Raw genomic sequence first — 21,587 nt, 5'->3', positions numbered from 1 at the left:
TTCAAATAAATTCAAATGACTTGCCCAAAGATTCCCCATTTAATCACAGTGCCTATATCAGGATTCACACTCACTGTTAAGACAATTTCAGTTCTCCCTAATACTAATAATCGAGACATTACCCTATTCTGAGTTAAATACCTCTATGCCAAAAAGTTGAAATGTGTGCTTTGCTGTCAAATAACCTTGTAGCTGATTCATATTAACTTTCAAGTAAACAAAAAACTGTCTATCCTAGATTGTTGCTAACACTATTGTTTTCTGTAGTTTTAGTGAAATCTTTTTGTTCAACACTCCCACAAAATAATCTTCACGCAAAGGATTCAACTACGGACTAGAGTATACTGCTGATGAAATCTATTTTAAATACAAAAAACTTAAAACTCATGTTTCTGGTTCAATTTATAAATTTTCCTTGAATGCATCAAGTTTATACATTTTAAACAAATGAAGCTTTTTGCTTACAGCTATAATTACCCTTATTAACTTAAAGGTATAAATTTACTTTTGGCAGTGGTTGAATCCCCAGTTGCCAATCATTTCTAATTCAAAGTGGACTATCTTGGTTACCAAGCTAAAGCTTGGTTTCTTGGAACATCCAGAACATATCAAGAGTCCAGTGTGGCTGTAGGAAGATAAGAAAATTATACATGACCATTGTTGTAAATGGTGATATTATAAACTAACGATATGGACTTTATATAGCTAATTAGAGCACATGATCTGGACATAAACTCTAAGAAAACCTTGTAAAACATATTTTTAGGCAAACATCAATTAACTAAGACTGAATCAAAGATTTTAAAGGTAAAGCTTAAACAGTCTTCCAATACCCAATACTCTAAATTCTTACCATTTGCTATCCTATGTATTCTACTGAAATGATGGCAGGTTTGCCACAGAATGATTTAGTGTAGCAATTATACAAAATTGTTTATTCTCCACGAATTCAGGGTACTTCAAATGCTTAGGCTTTAATCTAGTTGATAGCACATTAGTTTATCCTAAGGATAAACTAATAAACAGGTTCGCCCAAACTGATTTCCTTTTTCTCTTGCCTTAGTTCTAAAAACCCCTTTTCATGTTTTATAGGCCCTCTATACACATTTTCCCCCTTGCTCTGATTATTAAAATAAGACAACTCCTAAGGGCTACAGTTTACAAGAACATAGTATCTGCAGTAGCTTCTTGTACCTGGGTTCTAAGACTCATCTTTGTAACACTTGGGCTCCTAAACAGAGGAGACAAGATACTCTTTAATCACAAATAAAGGTAAATTGTGTTAAACAAGAAATGTTTCTTGGGAACAGAAAGTATCTAAAGAAACCATCCATTTTATACAAACTGCCTTTACTCCCAATAACTTCACAATTATTATTTGTAAGTCAACAAGTGTCAAACATCATCTTAAAATGCTACTTAACACAACCACTTTCATTAATATAGTAATAATTTCGAGCCAATAAAGGGAAAATAAATGTAAACCAAGTTTATTTTGCCTTTTAAGTAGTGTATTTAAAGCACTACAGCTTGGTAAACAATGTAAATTAGTATAAGTCATCTCAAAAGCCAGTTTTGTTTTGTTTTTTAATGAGTTGTTAAAAAGATGCAGCCTACTCTAACAGGATAAATATTTTTAACCATTTCACTTCGAGTTAATGAAGGCTCACAAATGAGCAACACTCCTCATTGAGGAAAACAAAAAGCTGTTGTCGACAAGCGACAGCACACACACACAAAAACAAAAAGAACTGTGTAAAAATAACTAACTGTTCCCATATTTTTTGAAGTTGCTTTACAATGGGATGATATGCACATGATCTTGCTGCAAACTTGCCATACAGACTTGTAATACATGTAGTCTAGACAAACGATTCAGTCCAAGAGGTGCTAACTTCAGACAATGCAGCACTATAATCCTTTCAACAATGCAATTTGTTTTACTCATTATCTTTTCTTCTAGGCTGAAATGCAGGCTAGAAAGAAAATGCTCCCTAATTAAAAATTGGTATTGTTTACAGGAAAAATTGTATAATTTTGCATTAGAATTTACAAGTATATGTTCAAATTGAATTCGCCTCTTCCCGCAATCCCAGCCACAAAATGGGCATGAAGTAGAATTTTAAAAAATGCCTTAATTTTCAACTTCATGCAAACTAAATAAAGATGACCAAAACAAAAGCTTAAACAGTTGGAAGGTATTTCACAGAAAATTTCTTATACAAAAAACACATAAGAAAAAGGGCCACTAGGTGACATTTTAATTTACAAATTGGCATCATTTTGGTCGACAAATATCCAGATGCTGTTTTCTTCTGCTAATAAGAGTTGCAGAGGAAAAAAAAAACCAGTATGACTTTTGATTTTAATCACACATTTCTTCTGGAATTTCATGTGGATTAAGGATGCCAGGGACAGACATTTGAAGTTTATGTTTTTCTTCCTGCGCCTGTCGAAGGGCTGTTTCTCTTTCTTCCAAAAACAGATCAGATGTATCTTCACCTGCAAACTCCTGTGAAACAGACAGTTGAAAGGTCAACATAATGTTTTTGATTTTGAAAAAATGACTAGCCTTTTGGGGAAAAACGTGCAGATAAGCAAATTCATGTTTACACAAGGGATATAATTTTTCTCAATTGGTTGGATTTAAATTATCGTACATTGATACAATTCTATGTGGCTGAATTAAAAACCAACAGCGTGTATATGTGTGGGTGGGTAGAGCTGTTACAAAAGAGGCATAGTATGATATTCTATATAATCTACTAGGTAAAGCAAAGCTATCAAAGCTGTTTCTCCCAAGACTTATGATCAAGTTAGCTATATTATCATTGTCTCCATAGCTATATTTCAGGTAATTTGCATTATCCCTTTACTTTGAATTCAATTTTTTACACTTAGCTAATATATTTAAAACTACTTGTATTTTGGAGAGAAAAAAACACTGAATGTCGTATGTGACCAATTCTTAAATAGTAATGAATGAGATAATTCATTACCACTTACGGGTTTTATGAAACTTTTGAATTTTTAAAAAATGAGGTAAGAAAAATCTCTCTTTCCCAGTTTGATGGAGCACTGTATAAAAGCAGAAATATGCTGATATTTGCTAATTGTCATGGTTGCCCCTAAAATGAATTCCTTACTAACAAAATAGATATAAATCCCAAAGGGAGCTACCAATGTGCTTTCTTCTCTCTCACTGCACTCTTTAAACAATACCTATGGGAGTCAATCCCAATACTGCAAGAGGCATTTAAATTATATAAAATGAATTATGTTAATAACAAAGTTGACAAAAACATTTCAAGCCTATCCTCTTCCTGACCTTGATTTAATCTTTAATTCTGTAACCAGTCTCACTAGTAAGATTGTACATTATTTTTAAAGCCCAAGGATTTAAAAATACAATTCCACGATGCAACACTTAAATCACATATAATCAATATTTTTGCAACTACAAATAAAATGCATACCTTTATTTGTACTAGGAAATCCCGAAGGTGTTCCTTGAAAGCAGGAATATCTTGATTTAAGCTGAAAAGCCCTGTCACAAAGAGCTTTACTTGAGCGCTATAAATCAGAACATAATAATTAATCACCACCTATTTTTAAGCAGAAAAATTTACATTTATTAAAAAGTATACATATTTACTCTTGTAGATGAGGGAATGCAGACTTAAGAAGATTAGCCACATATTCCTGAATAAACATTTGGTTGTTAACTGGATTCCCAGGATTTAACGGTGTACTTATTTTTCCTTCTTCGACCAAATTAAACATATATGCAAGTATTGACGCATGCATTGTTAAACCTGTTGATAAAAATAACATTATTAACTCTAAGATGTAATAACTACTGGAACATTTAACATTTTTATAGATTTAAATTCTTACCAGCAGTATGTGAGGTGTCTGTCACAACAGAGAAGATATGCTGAAGAATATCACAAAAATAAGTTTGATAAAAGCTCTGAGCTGCAGCTTCTTCTTGTGCAACATTTTGTAAGAGTGTAAAAAGTATCTGTAAGCCTAAAATACAGAGAACATGAAAAAATTACAGACTGATAACATTCACGATAGTATTTCAGCTATTCAACTACTGATTCAAAACTCAGTCTCCCTGTTTTCCTCTTTGCCTAAATTATCCTGAATCAGCAATGGAGTTCCACTAGAATCAATGCCTGCTTACAGACTATAATATAAATGATAACCCTTACTACATTTCCACTGTTTCAAAGACGGGTTTATTCTCTTAACCTTCACTCCCAAAACAGCACAACTAAGTAGACATTTCTATTACATAAACCAATAACTATTTAAAAACACAACAAATCAAAAATCCTCCAGCTAAAAATGTTTAGTTTTATCCTCAGTGGAGCCTTAGTGCCACAGAGGAAAAGCATATGGAGAAAACACTGGTGAAAACATGGATGTGATGTTCTCCTTATCTTGAATTTTATGCCTATCTTCCTATAACTCAATCCTGCCTATGAACTATGTCTAAAACAGATGATAAAACTGTTTTTGGACTTTGGACTTAAGACATATCTATGCAATTGATGCGTTCAAAATAAAACTATGACAAGTGTTATTTACCTAACTTTTCAACAACTATACATTTATTTGTGTCTATACAGTTTGTTGATTAGTAGGAAAATAAAAGAATATTATTTCTATGCATTTACCTGTATCTGCAACATTCCTCATAGTATGTTTGAAAGCCCAAATAATAGAATCCAAAACAAGTTTAAACTGTGCAGGTGGGATAGCCAGGAATGCTGGGAAACAGTGAGAATTGACAGCCTGAAGTAGTAAGAAAAAGTTCGTTCTGTGTTCAGGATATTCTTCAAAGTCCTAAAAATAAATGGTGGGAACAAAATAAAGTTTAAGTGCCTTAATTATATTCTAAATGAGAGAAAAAGCAAGCCCCAATTCAGTATAAATGTTTGCAGTTGTTAGTGGCACCCATTAGATGTAGACTGCTAAAAGGCAAACCCAAAGACAAGGTAATTCACCTCTCATGGAAGATGGAATAACCACTTATTAAATAAATTGCCAAAATGAGGGAACACAAGGTCACATTACAAATGAACTCATGCACAAAAATGCTCAAAAAGAACACATTTTCTAGTAACTGACGCTATTACCACCACTTTAGTGACTGAAACCATAATACAGATTAAAATTTGTTAGCTGTGTAAATTTATATACTTACACTGGCATTTGTCTTGGTTAATGTACTTCCCTATTTTTTATAAGCATGTACTACACTTATATAAATAAAAATGTAAACCTACCTTTTAAACAAATACAACTGAACTCTTAATGCCTAAAATGCAGCAAGTTTTCAATAAATGCAAGCTGCTATTTGAATGTTACAATCAAACTTACTTTTTGCTTTTAAGATATTTTTGTAGTAAATTAAAAAAACTAGTTCCCTGATTTAGACGTTCAAAATATTTAACTCCAGAACCTAAAAATTAAGCTACACTCACAGATACCATTTATGCTTTCAAGTGTTCTAAAGACATGTGCAGAATTTCCATTTTATAACTGAAATGAAAATCACATGCCTTATTTATCATATTCAATGTGCATTCAAAAACAGCATCAAATATTTGAGGTATTTCAGCTGTTATATGTCCTCCCAACTTATTGACGATGATAGCCATAGTACTAAGCACTTCTGGTTCTCTAGCAGCTGGGACATTTCTCTGATAATCAATGAGAACTGCATCCAACAGAGGAGGAACAAAATTTTCAGCTACCTGTTAAAGAAAGAAAGAAAAAAAAAACTTTTAAGTTTCAATCTAGGCACTTGGTCACTATTATAAAAAGGTAGGTCACTGCTGTCTCTAAGATTTAGGTTGATTGTCTGCTGAAAACTGGAAAATCTTATGCATTGAGACTAGGTTTTTTGTACACTAAAACATTTTACCAGAAGAAACCAAGAAATCAACAGCAGGCTGGTAAAGACCAAGAAATAGTGTACTTCAAATCCATAATTACTAAGGAAACTGAGGCCCCAAACCAAGTGATTGCTGTAAGTTACTGTTGCAAGATCAGGATTCTAGGGATATTATATATGCAGGATGAGTAACCTAAAAGGAAAAATAGTCTTCCTAACCAAGATTTTATCAGTTTCTTCAATGAGTATCTATAAAAACCCTGGGTACTCAAATCTAATCAAAAGCAGACACCCACTCACAATTTATTTTAATAAACAGAAATAACAACCGCTTAAAAGAAACTGAATTGCACCAAAGAAACTGCGGGTTTCCAAACTCTCAATCGTCATATTAAGGTATAATGTCTTGCTTTTAATAGGTTCTCTCTATTAAGACCTGTACAATAAATACATCAAATGTAGATTACTAGTGTTAATAGTGTCTTACTTCACAAAAAAGGTCTAATAAGATTTGAAGGATAAAGCACGGAATTATTTTCCCAATTACTCATTTGGTGTCTCAAACTAGAACTGGTTCTCATTTCTACTCTTAACACTGACTGAAATAATTCTTTCCCAACAAACTGGATCAGGTGTGTTGTTGAATATTTTTGAACACACTGCCCCAAACCTCAACATAAACCTTAGCTGTAAAATATGATATTCTGTTATATCATCACCACTGATGCTCCTGATTTGACCAAGCTATTGTAAATTATGAACTTCAGAATTCCTTCAATTTATCCCTTTTACTTTCTAAATTTAATACAGTTCTGACCTCATACTACACGTGTTCAAATCTTTCAATATTTAAATCTATACCTTGAGAATTCCATTATTGTTTTCTGAATAAATTTCCTGAAAAACATTTCCTTATCAATAAGAACTACTGAAATTTCAAAATCATCCAGTAGCACACTTGTCAACTACACAGCAGTGTTAACAGGACAGAACTTTTTGTAGTGTTCCAAGGACCAAGAGCATGAAAAGGGTAATAATAATAATTCACATTTTTCCAAGTTGAGGCATATAGAGCTGGTTTAGTTTCTGAAAACCATTTCCTTTCTGGAAATGATTTAAGACTAAGAGGAATAAGCAAGTAAAAGACTTTTCAAATCTTCAAGTGAGAAAGCACTTACTTTCACTGAAGAGGCAAACTAATGTCGGCTTTGTAAACTGCTCTGAAAATCATGAACACAAAAAATTCATCTCAACTCTTATCTAGCCATAAAAATAAAAAGACAGCTTCTCAGTTATCTTGTTACATATCACCACTACCTTCAATTAACAGCAATTTCTTTAGAAGATGGTTTATAACCACATTTTAAAGTACTCATGGACTCTGATAAATAGAATGCTATAAAATAAACCAACGTAGACATCTAAATTACCTTTAAATTAGCCAAGTGCACACAGAAATAAAGCATATTTCAGAGAATGCAGTTTCAACTTAAACAAAAAGCACATCTCACTTACCATCTGTGGATCATTGGACCGGCTCACCCAACCAGATATTAACTTTAAAGTTTCCCTTTTCACTGTTCGCATACTTCTAATCAATGGCTGCTTTGTAACCATCTCACCTAAAAAATATAATTAAGTGGAATCCAACTTGACAATTAAAATTCTACATTGGTAATTACATGTGTTTCAGATACTGTTTTATTTACCGTTAAAAAACCTAGACATTTTTTAAAATCCTAAGACGAATTTATTGGGAAAATAAACTAAGACTAATTTTACAAGGAAAGGGGGCATGCAATTAGTTTAAAAAATTGTCGAGGGTTATCTGGAACATGAGAGGGGAGTTGATTTAAATCTGTGAGCAATACTGAATGCCTACCGTAAGGAATGTAGAACTGATATACAACATTCCAAGAGAATTCAAAATCACTTACCATTAGCTTGGATAGCTGCAGAAATATTTTCACTGAGGCACTTGTATACATTAAGCATATCTAAATAAATTCTCCCAAGTTGAATTACAAAGGGGTGTCCAACAGCTTTGCAGGCTCTCACATTTGTTTTTAATATGCTACCAAGCTGCTTGACTGTTTCAGGATCTTTAAGTATATCCACATTCTGTGAAGGACAAAAAAAGAAATCCAATTATCATATGAATTATCCTTATAATCACTAAAGCAAAAAACACTACCCACCTTATTCCTAATTTATAATCACATTTATAATTCCAAATAGTACACACAAAATAAGTCTTCATTACCTATGCCTATAACTAAGAATAGAGTGAAAGTCACAATTTACCATCAAAATAGAATAAAAATTTACCATGTATTTTTTAATGTGCAAAAACACAGATAAAAATCCTTATAAATCAGGCAAATATGTCAGAGGTACTGAATTCTGGACTTTTGTAAATAACACAATTCTTAAAATCTACTAGAACTTTTACAAAGAGTACTTTAACTTACTTTGGTTGCCTGCTGGATTATGCTATCCCAAACTTGATTAGGGAGTAGCATATATTTTTCTATCAAATGTTCTTGTACTGTTTGGTCTGTTTGTGCACCAATCATGTATCCCACAGCTTCATAAAATGTATGGACCTATGTTAAAAGGAAGACATTTTATATTTACGAACCATGATAAGGAATGCCACACAAACAATTCACATCTGTAACTTAAACAAATTTTAAGTGTCAGATAGGAAAACAGCCTAACAAACTTCTAGTTAAATTTCTATCTCACTATGAAAACATAACCACAGAGATACTTGAACTGAATCCAGTAGCAGTGTTCTTTCAATTCCCATTAATGAATTCTGATGAAAACAGTAGCTACTTTCTAAGAAAAATATGCTAAGTGCTCCCACCATACCTGTTGAGGCTGAAGATCACAAATTATAGTGTTAATGTTGTTCAAAATCTCATCAATAAATGGCATTACTTCTCCAACCTGAACCTGAACAAAATGCCTGCGGCATTTCTGAGCTATTTTAATGAAAGTATCACAAGCCATGTCCTGGACTCCATCATGGGTCTCTAACAAAATAAAAACATTTATCAAAAAAGTTTGAAGAAAAATTGTTTTTGTTTAACAAAAATATCTAAATATAATATATTAAATAGAGAGGATTTACCATGCATGAATTCAAACAGCTTGTTAACCACAGTCTTCAAAAATTTCCAGTGAGCTCTTAAAAATCTTGGATATTGACCTACTATGTACATGATATTTGATGCAATGATAGCTTTATTATCTTTGCCTCTTTTCTGTTCACATAATCCTAATAGATCCTATGATACAAGAAAAATTTCAGTAATTTGTAATAAAACTTATATAATGGTTCCAGTTCATACAAATCACTTGCATACCTTTATAACAGTAACAAGAAATCGTTTTTCATCCTCTTCATGCATTGCTCCACTAATGGAGCCAATTGCCCAACACAATGTATTTAAATTTTTCCATGACCATTCTGTACCATTCACTTGATTGTGAAGCTTCTCAGTCATTATTCTTTCTGTATCTACATAATCCAGATGAGTAAGATAAACTACAAACGAAGGAAAAAAGTTTCAGATATTTCAAATGCAAAACTTAGCTATTAACAGATTTAGAAACTAAGTATACCACATTTCCTAAAATATTTCTACCCCAGAACAAAAATTATAAAATAAAAATTATAGTATTTATTAACTTACCTAATGTTTCTCTCATATTCTTATACAAATTTATGGAATCTGTATCCTTCATGAATTCTCTTACAACTTCTCCCTGATCATTTTCTACAACCAATACTTCCTCTGGTTTAGCCATACGACTAACCATCAATAAACGGACCTATTCAACAATAAAGAAAAATCTGTTAGATCTTTGAAATAAGCCACATCAAACACAGCAATAAAAAATTAAAATATACGCACTTCACACCAACATAACAATACTATTCTCATATAAAAGAATAAACATTATGAAAATGTTATTCTACAAGCAATGATTCTGAAACTTTATGATGAATAAAAATCAACTGTTAAATTTCCAATATCCTCTCCAGAAACTGACTGATATGGGGTGGCCTCTTAAATCTGCATTTTTCTAACAAACTCATAGGTGGTACTGCTTCTAAAAGGACCACACTTTTACGAACCATAGCTCGTATATGATCTCTTTCATGTTCTGGTTTTCAACATGCATGAAGAAGTTGTTGGACTCTTTTTGCAGCATATTTATTTGGAAAGATTAGCCAAAAGTAAAAGCTAGTACTTGCATTTAGTCCTCAAAAATCACAGCAATAACAGGAAAAGCATTCAACCACCCACTTTACTGTTACCTTGGATAAAACGGGCAAATACAGTTGTCTCCTGGGAGGAACATCAAAATGTTGACTTCCAGATAGTAATGGAGAGGCAGATGTAGAGAATGGACTCTCTCTATAGAGTTCAGCTGCCAAATGATTCCAGTACTCGAGACAAATCTTAAAGATTTCTGTTTCCTCCACTTCTGATACCAACAACATATAATGAAGGGCCTACAATGAAAAGCAAAACTATTAAAATAATCCTTAGATATTATTAACCAAACTGCTTTCCACTCATTACATTAGAAATAAAAATCCATGTTGTATTTTACACAACTCTGAGGATTTACTATTCAGAAAAGACTAGAAATTCTCTAGAAGCAAATTCTGCTTTCTTCTGACATGTCCTAGAACAACACTTCAAAAACCTTATGCAATCATTGGTACCAACAATGAAAAGGTGGAAATGATCGAAATGTCCATCAAATGATGAACACACAAAATTAAAATATGCCTACAATGAAATATCATTCAGCCATAAAAGAGGACGAAGTACTGGTATATGCTGTAACACAGATGAACCTTGAAAACATGGTAAATGAAAGAAGCCAATTATAAAAGACCAGATATTATGATTCCATTTACATGAATGGCTCAGAATAGGTAATTTCAGAGACAAAGGGAGGGGGATGGGGAGGAGAAAAATGAGAGTGACTGTATTAATGGGTACATCATCGCTTGTAGGTGATGAAAATGTTTTAGAACAGATAGATGACGGCTGATAACAGTGAATTGTATACTTTAAAAGAGATGGTTTTGTTATGTTACTTATACAGCTCAATTTTTAAATAAGGTTGTTTCTAAGATGTAGACTTTTCATCTTAGAAATGACATGGATACCTTTTAGAAATTTAATTTTGATCATAAATTAATGTTATTACATAGAACACAAAATCTGTAAACTCTGCTTAACCAGAATTTGGAACTGACAACATACATTTATAATGGAGAGCAGTAATAGGTAAGAATACATGTTGAAAGGTACATACATTTTAGAGCAAAGACACTTATTATTTTGCACAGAAGAATTTCAAAAGCCAAACGCTCCACAAAGCCTACCTCCATGAGTGTTTCCCTGAGATTTAGTCTTTTTTCTATAAGCTGACCATGTTCCTTAAGAAACGTGCAGAGAAACAAACTGAGATTTTGAATAAAGTTCTGTTCATCATCTTTTCCATTTGAATATGCAAGTCGAATATTGGTATTTAAAGGAAGCATCTGAAAGTTTAAATGTGGGCTGTTAGTCTGCATTTTAAAACCAATAACAAAGAACACTATAACTAGCATTAAGATTCCACTGCCATTTTACTATTAAAAAGAAAAAAAAAAAGTTAAACAGCTTCTTCTTCATTAGAATTCTCGTTATACCCACGCTTCTGTATTTGTGTGTCCTAGAGCTTTTGATGTTTCTTTTCCCCTTTAATGTTGAAAGTACTAAAATTTCCTCAAAGACTATCCTTTGAATTTTCCCCTGTATCAAATGTTTCTCTCCTTGATATTATTAAAAACGTAAAAATATTTAATTCAGATTATATATACAACATGTAGCATTATGATTAACCGTCTAGGTAATTTCATATATACGTAATCAAACTAGGACTGGACAATGCTTCGGTTCCGAGACATAAGGTCAGAAGCAGAGCTGATTGATATTAAATCCCAGATTTCCAAGCTTCTAAATTCTGTGGAAATGAATTACCATATTTTATATCGAGGATTTTTTTTAAATGTTCATAAAAATTTCTAGTTTACTCTTAATTTTATATAATAAACACACAATCACATTACAACTGGTCTATTATGGTAAGTTGTGCCGAAATGGTTCAACTCCAACCCAACTTTTTCTAAGACACTAAAAGATAGTTTTTAAGCATATTTATTACCTGTTTTAGTTGCATCATTGTCAGTGTGAATAGTGTTACAAATTGTTCTTCATACTGGCTTACACTCACACCAGCAATCTCAGTGAGGCACTTCAGAGAGACATTTCGAAACATTGGAACATTCAAGAACTATTTTAATTAAAAAAAAAAAAAAAAAAAAAGCAGCATAAAATTAAACGGCCTGAGACACTTTACTTAAAGTTAGTATTAGGAACAAAGAGTTTGATATCAGAAAGAGAAAAAAATGTTATAAATTGTCTATCAATAAAATGATGGCTCCAGTATTATAAATTCACATGTTAAAACACAATATTGCTTTATCAAGCCCTGAACTACAAAGCTCCAAATGTAAATTATAATTGCCTGCTTTTACAGAGCCACAATTAAGTACATAATTTATTTATTATAACAGCCAAGAAAACATCTGGAAAAATAATACAACCAACTGATGGTTATCTCTGGATAAACAATTATTAGACCTTATATAGGTGTTATATGCTACTGCTTTTAAATTATCAGAAAAAAACCCCCACATTTTCCATTTTGTAGAAACATTCTTTTATTTAACTCATTGTGACACATATATTGAACTGAAATCAAATCAAATCCGTTATTTGTTCACATGGAATTTGTGAAATTACACGATATAAGTGGGTAACAAGATTTTGACACTATTTTGAACAACTACTTGGAAACTGGAAAAGTTCTTCTGAGAAGGTTCATCATCTCAGAAACAAGGTTGGTTATGGCTATGAATGTCAAAGATTTTTCCACATGAAAGAGCATTACAAATTGAGAGTATATGCAACTACTCAGTGCATAGATAAAAAATTGAAATGTATTCACTATACCTTATAAATTAATGTGCTGATTAACTTGGTCTCAAAAATATATCCCAGTGGAATCCAGTTAAGAAATCTGAGCAATGTTTCCAAAGTTGCATGTACAAGTGGAGCATTTTGGGAATTTTCCTACAACAAAAACATATCTATAAATAATTATCTTCTTATAATTTTTATTTTAAAAAATGAAATTAAAAACACTTACCATCACAAACTGACACAGCTGAAAGATTTGTGAGAATTCATTGCACATGCTAAAAAAAAAGTGATCAGTTTAGAAAACAAATAGGAAAAACACTACTTACATATTAACAAATATTAAAAATTTCAGCAATTGGTCATTAAAAACAAATAGCACTAACATCAAAAGCTACAGTTATTAAAACTACATGTAATATCACTTTTAAAACTCATCTATAAAGACTGCTATACAGAAACTTCATTTCTTAGAGGTTTAGTATTTTTGTCACCATTATTGTAATAATATAAAACACTCTAGTCTTTATATAATCAACATAGATGACTCAAACTCTCCAAAATAAGTAGTGTTAGATCCCAAATCCTAAAATGTGTTTATACACCAAACCACAGGAAAAATGGTAAAGTCTGAAGCTAGTCTGACTACATTTAAAGGCATAAGGGTAATACATACTGTACTCCATTGACTTCAACAAGTTTTTATTATTAAGTGGAAAAATAAAGTCTGGCATGTTTCTAGGGTTAACAAACAGGGAACTGATAAGATGCAGGACTAGTAACAATTCAGCTGACTATTGGATACAAGTCATTTTCCTTGGAACCTATAATTAAGTAGTCACCATATAAAATAGACCCAAAAAGTTGTTTCTGGAACTCTTAACCTATATTCCTTTAACATGAGATGTATGTTATTTTGCTGTGACGACAGAAGTATAATATCTAATCTTTGACACCACATGTACTTTTCAAGCCTCCAGACTGAGAATTTTAGACCCACTGTAGCACTACTTAAATTTATACTCAGAAACAATTAAAAGTAATTTAACATATCGATAATCAGTTCCTCAAAATTTTATCATGTATCTCAAAATTCCATTAAAAAGTTTGAGAAATTACTTAAAATTCTAAAACAAAACAATTACTTGCCTGTCTTTTAAATGCTTAGCTTTCACTTGGGTTATCTGTCCACTAGAGAAATCAAATACTTCTTCACTCAAGAGTTTAAGAATCACCATATTATTTTGACAAAGACTTTCACTGGTCCTACTTGCTCCAACAATGTCACTGATAAAAGTTGGCCAGTGTTTTGGCCATTCTTGTTTCAATATCTAAAAAAGACAAGACATGTTAATTTTATTTCACTTTGTCAATGGCAAATAAACTTCAAAGAAACTGTATCATTCGAAAAGCAGGAGTATCAACCACTTTCCATTTTCTCCTTTGAGAAAAACAGAAATGTGCCACCCTTATAGAACACAATGGTACAAAGTATAACAGATAAAGTCCTCTCTTTCAAATGCCCCCATGACTCCTCTCAATTATCCCAACTGGTCTAATCTGGCTTTAATGTATATTCTTATCAATATCTGCTAGATAGCTATGTGCAAATTATCCTAGAAAACGCAAAGATCTAACTCTAACCATAAAAAGATGATGGACAGGGAAAGACATTTTCTTGAAATATGGTAGGGTTTGGACATATAAACTTGGAAGAAAGGAAGCATTAAACTTTGGGATACAGTCACTTCTGACCAAAAGCCTAATGACTACATTAGATTTTTAAGTCTATACTGTATACTTGGTGTACTAGGGATTTCACAACAAGATATTCTGTAACAGCACATTCAGACAGGCTTACCAACAAAAAGTCTTAGTATAAAAGCCAATCTAATCTAGTGACATATAAAAATAGGTAAATACAAAATTTCTAAAGTTAGACTATATAAAGTTTGAAAAACCAACTAAGTATAGAGATTGATTTAAAAAACGTTGGATTCAACAGGCAATGGTTTATGAATTAAGACTGGCATACATGACATGAAAAGGAAATATGCACAGTACCAAGCAAATAAAATTTTAAACAAGTCCAATCCATTCTGGAGGCACAGAAGTGATGGGTTTACCGTATTTGATGTTTCCTACCACAGTAAATTAATAATTTCAAATGGTATAGTAGATTAAATATTATAGTTACTGTAAAGGCTACTATTACTACTTCTGTAAGATGTTAGTCTAGTTATTCAAAGTAGTAGGTTCAAATATTTTGTTCAAGTAATCAGCCTAACTGAAGCATTTAATTCTTCTCAGGAAAAGAGTGGATCAAGTAAAAGCTTACCTGAACAAGAATCATATTCAATTTCCCAATATACACCTTTTCCTTCTAAGAAAAGAAAAAAGTTTAGATTAAATGAGGGCCTAAAATAGGAGTAAAAAGAATATAAGCACAGGCAATCTCTCAAGAGAATGACTGCAGATCTATTGAAAATGATTGTGGATATGTGTCTGTAGGTGTTTGGTATCAGTATAAAGTTGAAAATTCAATGTTTAAATGATTTTACATCCTCTTAAAAAAACTCTTACCTCTACACAAGTTGGGTCAGATGACGTCTTGATAATGAGGCCAACAACATATTTTTTTATTCCTATGAAAAAAATTAGTCAACACTTTTATAGCATGCTAATAAATCTCCAGGAACAAAAAAAACTGGGGAGGAAGAGGGCAGAGTAGAGTCAGATAATATACCCCAATCCCATCACCAATTTTGGCATTTTTGGAACACATTTTAATATACTACCCATTTAAATTTTTAGGTTATTTTTTGTTGTTAACCATTACAAAATAGACTTAACAATTATAAATTATTATCTTCTAAGAAATTCTTTAATGCTATACCAGTCAAAGTACACAAAATCCGTGACTTTTAACTTAAAATACCACAGGACTAACATGTTATTTATTTAAATATAAACATGCATCCACTTATTTGTGGATTAAAAATGCAAAAACCCTGATGTTTAACTTTGTAAGCACTATGATTAAGTTTATGGAAAATATTTCTAAATCAAGGTCAAGATATTGTTATCCCTTTCCAATTTAATAACATTAAGCTAATCTTGGAAATGAAATTTTAACTTCTACTCCACTATACTGGGGGAAAAAAGAATTAAGAAGAAAGTTTGTAATGTTTTTTACTTAAGGATCCCTTAATAGTACAACCCAGTCTTTAAACAAGTAAGACTTCATGCTTTTGATTTTAATTTGCATCATTCAGAATTTACAGAGGATCTACCACAGGTCGCCTTAAATTTTAAACTAACGTGGTGTACCTACATTAACACACTCAAAGGGTCTGAAGCAGGATTCCTAATCGAACAAATTATTTTCTACTACACAGACTATTCTCACATCTATTTAATTCAGACTTTGTCGTCAAATGATTTATGAAGATTTCCAATTTTCAGAGCTATCTGAACTTTGGAAATACAGATGTGTTCCAAGCCTCATCTAACAAATCAGAACAATGGACTCAAATTGTCATCAAAAAGGGATCTGCTGAGAAATTTACCTATAAGAATCAACAGGAAATATAGCCAACTTGAAGGCAGCAAAATACTTATTTGATTGTAAAACTACCAAAATATAGTAACCTTCATAATTTAAAGTATTAAATTCGCTGTTTTACCTATGGTTCCCCTTTATTGCTACTAAAAAAGTTTTTATTTAATACGGTGAAACTGGCCATTTCCTTTCATGTCCCAAATAAAAACCTTAAAAAAAAAAAAAACACTAATTAGAAAAATTTCCCTAATTGTGGAAAAAATTTATTAGAACAAAGCCAAATATAATGAAATCAATGAAAAAATATGTTAAGTTGTATCAATATTCATGGTTTAAGAAATATAAAAACAATGGTTGTTAGTTTTAAAAATTTTCTTAACTAGTGCATACAAACATAATTTAGTGAAAACTATCTCATTTCCATTTCTAAAAGTCAGTTCATTAGGCAAAGACAGTACTAACTTCTATAGGCAAGACCCACCAATGAACACTAAAATGAATGGACAAGTCTTCAGGAGAAATGGGATATCTGCATAGTCTTAAATCATCTCCCCAAGTTCTTGATACTTATCACTTTCAAAGTGAAAAATAATAATTTTGTAAATAAAAAACCAGCAGGCAACAGCATAACCAACTGATAAAGGTTAATAAGAGAACAGTTAAAACATATTGCTATATGGACCCCCAGGTTTGGTGAACTGAGGAGACAACATCACTTGTAAATCTTGCTAAAAAAAAAAAGTGAAATTCATTCTAATCATGAGAAAATAACCTAAATTGAAATACACGATACAAATTAACTGACCAGAACTCAACTGTCAAAGGCATATCAAGTAGGAATCAAGAACTGTCTAAGAGACTTAATGAAAAATTAAATAATTTGTAGAATAGAAAGAGAACATAAGAGAGAAAAACTTATGAAATCTGAATTAGGGCCCATGGTTAATAGTACTGAACCAATATAAATTTTTGGGTTTTGATCATTTTACTATGGTTGTATAAGTTAGTATTTAGGATAAACTAAAACGTGTAAATGTATTCTATACTTTTTTGGGCAACATTTCTATTCTAAATATTACGAGGCTTTGTGGACACAAAATATTATCAGGTCTAGTTTTTAAATAAGGTGATGTTTAAAAATCAAACAATTAGGGGAATCAAATTTATTTTAAACCTAGTACTAAATTATATCATTTAGGATAACCCACACAACAATCTCATGTGCCCTTAATCTCCATCAGATCTAATCAAAACATAATTCTGGTACCACTAAACTTTCTGTTCTTTATACAAAATTAGTCATTGAGGCCCCCAAAATAAAGGGCAATTCTAAAAAATATAAAAAGTATCCCCCTGAAACCTAATCCAGGGAACACAAGTTTTAAACCAAAAATAAAAATACAGCCTATTCTGATTAAATGGCTGACAATACAATGTTAGTAAGAAATTCTGTAGCTTTTTTCTAAACCTGTCCTAAGCAATAGACAATGTCTAAAACTACTGCTGCTGTCTAGTTGGAATATTTGATTTGGAGGCTTCTCTCAGCCTCAAGGAATGCAAAAGAGGATCAAACAGATCCTTCAACTTCTGTTACTGATTAAGTCATTAATTATCTGTGCCCTCTTCAGAGGCTTCTAAAATTTGCTGGGGGGTAAAAGATGAAAATAAGATAAAAGCAAAACTAAGTAATCAAAAAACTGGAAGGTCCCACAGACAACGAAGTTTCAATTTAGTGTGTTCACTCTACCAAGATCATAACTTCTATCCCTTCACAAAAGATTGGAACTATATATAACAACACCTTTTGGATAAATACTGCTGCTCTTTTAATGTGTCTAGAATCTCCCACTGTTAGGTACCAGAGCTTATTTAATCAAGTACCTTAACTCCTTCCCCAAATTCCTTCCTGTGGTTTATCCCCCCAAAATTTTAAAAGCAGCTGCTCAATTAAGAAAAGTGTTTTAATTGTGAATTGCATCTTTAAAAAAAAAAAAAAAAAGGAAGTGTTATTTATGCATATCAAGGTAGAAAAGCCAAATAAGCAACAGAAAAAGCTCTGCTTGAGATGTGACAGAAAATCAGCTAAGATTTGACAGAAAATGGTACATTCCCAGTGTTATTCTTTGTGACAAATGAATTATTGTCCATTAGTTGCATACATGACATTTATGTAAAACAAATTTCTTATAGTACTCCTCTATAAAGATTTCATTCAGTAAAAAAAATATTAATCTGAAATTATGTTTCCAATTATGTATATGTGAAGAAGCTGAGATTATTTATTCCAGCAGCTTTCTAAGCTCTTCCTTGGGAATCAAGATACTTTGATTGTATTTTAAAAAATAATCAAGAACATTCCACTGACAAGATCTAAGTTTTGTCTTTGACAAGTTCAATTATGTTCTTATATAGTTACTATGTCATCACATTTTTCAAAGGATTCATATGATGATTTAGCATTCTTATTTTCATATTCATAGGCCCCCATTCTATTCGCAATAAGAAAAAATTCACCTCCAAAGTTTTAAAACTAAACCCTCAAATTATTTATCAAAAAGTGTTACTTTTTAAAAGAAATCCAGTCATGCGTAATTTCTTCAAAACAACATATGCTAGTATAAAAATGCCTAACTAGTCACTGGAAGGCAGCTTATGCTAAAATTTTCCAAATCCAAGAGTTTATGGCATTTATCTTTTATAATCCAACTTTCTTTTCTCAATGTCAAGAAAAATGTCATTGACAGTCTCATTTCAAATAGAGCAATGTCAAAGAGTCAATACAAACTTATTAAGTGGACAATATCAACTTCAGCTTAGCTAAAAAGGTGAGATTTAATAAATCCCACACTGACCTACAAGTTACATATCATCCTGCAAGTTATTTACACAGCAATATTAATCTTATCCCCCAGGAACATCTTTCAAATACTGGATCTACTTAAAGATAGAATGAAGAAATGCATTACTGAACCTGATTTTCATAAAGAGCATTTATTAAAACTCTTCAAAACAAGAATTTAATAACACTAACTACAACATATTGCAAGCGACATATTCCCATGGAAGCAAAAGCCCTGCTTTCAAAATTTAAACTGTAAGAGTTGAACATTAGCATCTTATCTAATCTAAGGTTAGATTGCCAAGCAGTAAATTTTCAACCAAATACAGGATTCTACCTATTAAGAGAAAACTGCATTCATAGACAAATATGTACAATATGTGAGTAAAATAGTTGCACATTCTGATTATTCTTGGTCAGTGGCTAATTTTCATATATGACTAAAAATAGAAAGCCTTATCTTAACACACTATTACAAAAGTAAAACCACAATGACAAATTGAATTCAATTCAGTTTCAATCACTATGCAATATTTAAAGTATACAATTAATTTCAGTTTAAAATGTTTACTCTAATGAAAATTTGGTATATCCCTCCATCAAAGCCATGTAAAAATGAAAGGCTCTTTTCCTGTGTCAGAAGACATTTATTACGAACATTTGTCTATTTAAACTACCAACACTGAATTATCAGAGTAAAATATAGTGCTCTAAAATATCTGTCCTCTTTCCCTTATTGTCCAAAGGGATACAGAATATTGTCCCTCACTCAGTAACATACTTGTGACAACAGCAAAATAAGAGACAAATAGCTAAAAACAATCCAAAAGCAGCGGCTCTTAACTAAGGGATCTCATAGGCTAGAATCAGACTAAAATAGTGCCTACATGTTTAGTATTTTTAAGAGGAATGATCTACAAGAACATTCACCATTTTTAAAAGGGGTTATGGCCTCAAACAGATACTGAACTCTAAAAGATATGTAGAAATTAAAATTTTAAGTTTATAGCATCATTTAAACAGTCAAAAGGTGAAAACAGCCCAAATGTCCATCTGTAAATGAATGGATAAAATGTAGTGCGTGTCTATATAATATATAACGGGATTATTATTTGACCTTTAAAAAGAATGAAATTTTGATGCATGCCACAACACAGATGAACCCTGGAAACATGCCAAGTGAAATAAACCACAGAAACAAATATGGCATGAATGCATGTATGTGTTACCCAGAACAGGCAAATTCAGAGATAGAAAGTAGAATAGTGGTTTAACAGAAACTGGGGATAGTGCATAATAGTGCTAATGTTTAATGAGTAGTTTCAATGTGGAATGATGAAAAAATTCTGGAGATGTGATAATGGTCGTGCAATATTGTGAACGTAGTTACTGACTATACATTTAAAATGGTAAAGAGTTATATACATTTTATCACAATTTTATGAAAAAATTAATAATTTTCCTCATAACAAAAATATCAATTTTATTAAAATCCACCCTCTTTGAATAAAGTCTGCCTGTAAGTGATTTCTATTTCCTACGGCTATGTGCATGCAAGCTAAGTATTAGGTATTGTTAAGTCTCAAGTAATAACCTCTTAGGGAAAAACCAATACAATTGGGAAACTTTGCAGAGACCGAAATGTTACCTTAACCAGAGTGGTAGGAAATTACTTTCTGTCAAATATGATACTGAACCAGAACATTCTGAAAACTGCCTTGTTTTTTAAGATATAAAATATATAATTAATATTAGTGATCTTCCTTTTATTAACCCATCATGCTGTAAAACTGGCAAAAATTTACAAGTAGCAACACCTGTCAGATATGAGATGAGACTGAAAATACATATATTGCATTCAGGGTGAGAAGGAGAAGGAATTTCTTAATAATTTACTTTAGACACAAGCTTAAGAGCCCTAAAACTTAAATTTTTCTTTTCATAATTATGAACAAAGGAAACAACCACCATCTCTGTTCATTAGGGAGTAATAATATCAACAATGTGAAAGAATGTTCAACAGCATTAGTCATTAAAAAAAATGCAAATTAAACCCATGAGAAGCCATTGTACAGACTATAATGCTCAGAATTATAAACAATGACCATACTGAGCATCAGTGAAGATGTGAAGCATATTCATATACTGCTAATGAGAGCGTGAAATAATACAACTATTTTGGAAAACAAAACAGTTGGATGGGCAGTTAAACAT

At 31.7% G+C, this 21,587-nt stretch overlaps 1 protein-coding gene across 3 annotated transcripts in view; it reads right to left on the bottom strand.

The window, feature by feature from the left end:
• Window positions 1-1,472: 1,472 nt before the first annotated feature.
• The window catches only part of XPO1 (exportin 1), a 35,806-nt gene continuing 15,691 nt past the window's right edge, over window positions 1,473-21,587 (bottom strand). For 2 of the 3 annotated variants that reach the window (XM_039887048.1, XM_039887049.1), the window contains 21 exons: window positions 15,556-15,617; window positions 15,311-15,355; window positions 14,122-14,303; window positions 13,202-13,250; window positions 13,006-13,125; window positions 12,155-12,283; window positions 11,331-11,489; window positions 10,245-10,442; window positions 9,616-9,754; window positions 9,286-9,467; window positions 9,051-9,207; window positions 8,789-8,952; window positions 8,383-8,517; window positions 7,849-8,032; window positions 7,427-7,533; window positions 5,577-5,771; window positions 4,689-4,857; window positions 3,898-4,032; window positions 3,656-3,815; window positions 3,477-3,573; window positions 1,570-2,512 (listed from right to left, as the gene is read on the bottom strand). In XM_039887048.1, coding sequence (XP_039742982.1) covers window positions 2,366-2,512; window positions 3,477-3,573; window positions 3,656-3,815; window positions 3,898-4,032; window positions 4,689-4,857; window positions 5,577-5,771; window positions 7,427-7,533; window positions 7,849-8,032; window positions 8,383-8,517; window positions 8,789-8,952; window positions 9,051-9,207; window positions 9,286-9,467; window positions 9,616-9,754; window positions 10,245-10,442; window positions 11,331-11,489; window positions 12,155-12,283; window positions 13,006-13,125; window positions 13,202-13,250; window positions 14,122-14,303; window positions 15,311-15,355; window positions 15,556-15,617 — 2,915 coding nt within the window. In that variant the 3' untranslated portion in view covers window positions 1,570-2,365. Of the gene's footprint in view, window positions 2,513-3,476; window positions 3,574-3,655; window positions 3,816-3,897; window positions 4,033-4,688; window positions 4,858-5,576; window positions 5,772-7,426; window positions 7,534-7,848; window positions 8,033-8,382; window positions 8,518-8,788; window positions 8,953-9,050; window positions 9,208-9,285; window positions 9,468-9,615; window positions 9,755-10,244; window positions 10,443-11,330; window positions 11,490-12,154; window positions 12,284-13,005; window positions 13,126-13,201; window positions 13,251-14,121; window positions 14,304-15,310; window positions 15,356-15,555; window positions 15,618-21,587 lie in introns of all 3 variants that reach the window. The other variant, XM_039887047.1, reaches the window with a different exon arrangement.

The sequence above is a fragment of the Pteropus medius genome, unplaced genomic scaffold, assembly GCF_902729225.1.
Source record: "Pteropus medius unplaced genomic scaffold, Ma_sr-lr_union100, whole genome shotgun sequence".
NCBI lineage: Eukaryota > Metazoa > Chordata > Mammalia > Chiroptera > Pteropodidae > Pteropus > Pteropus medius.
This window is presented reverse-complemented; position numbering and strand designations above follow the sequence as displayed.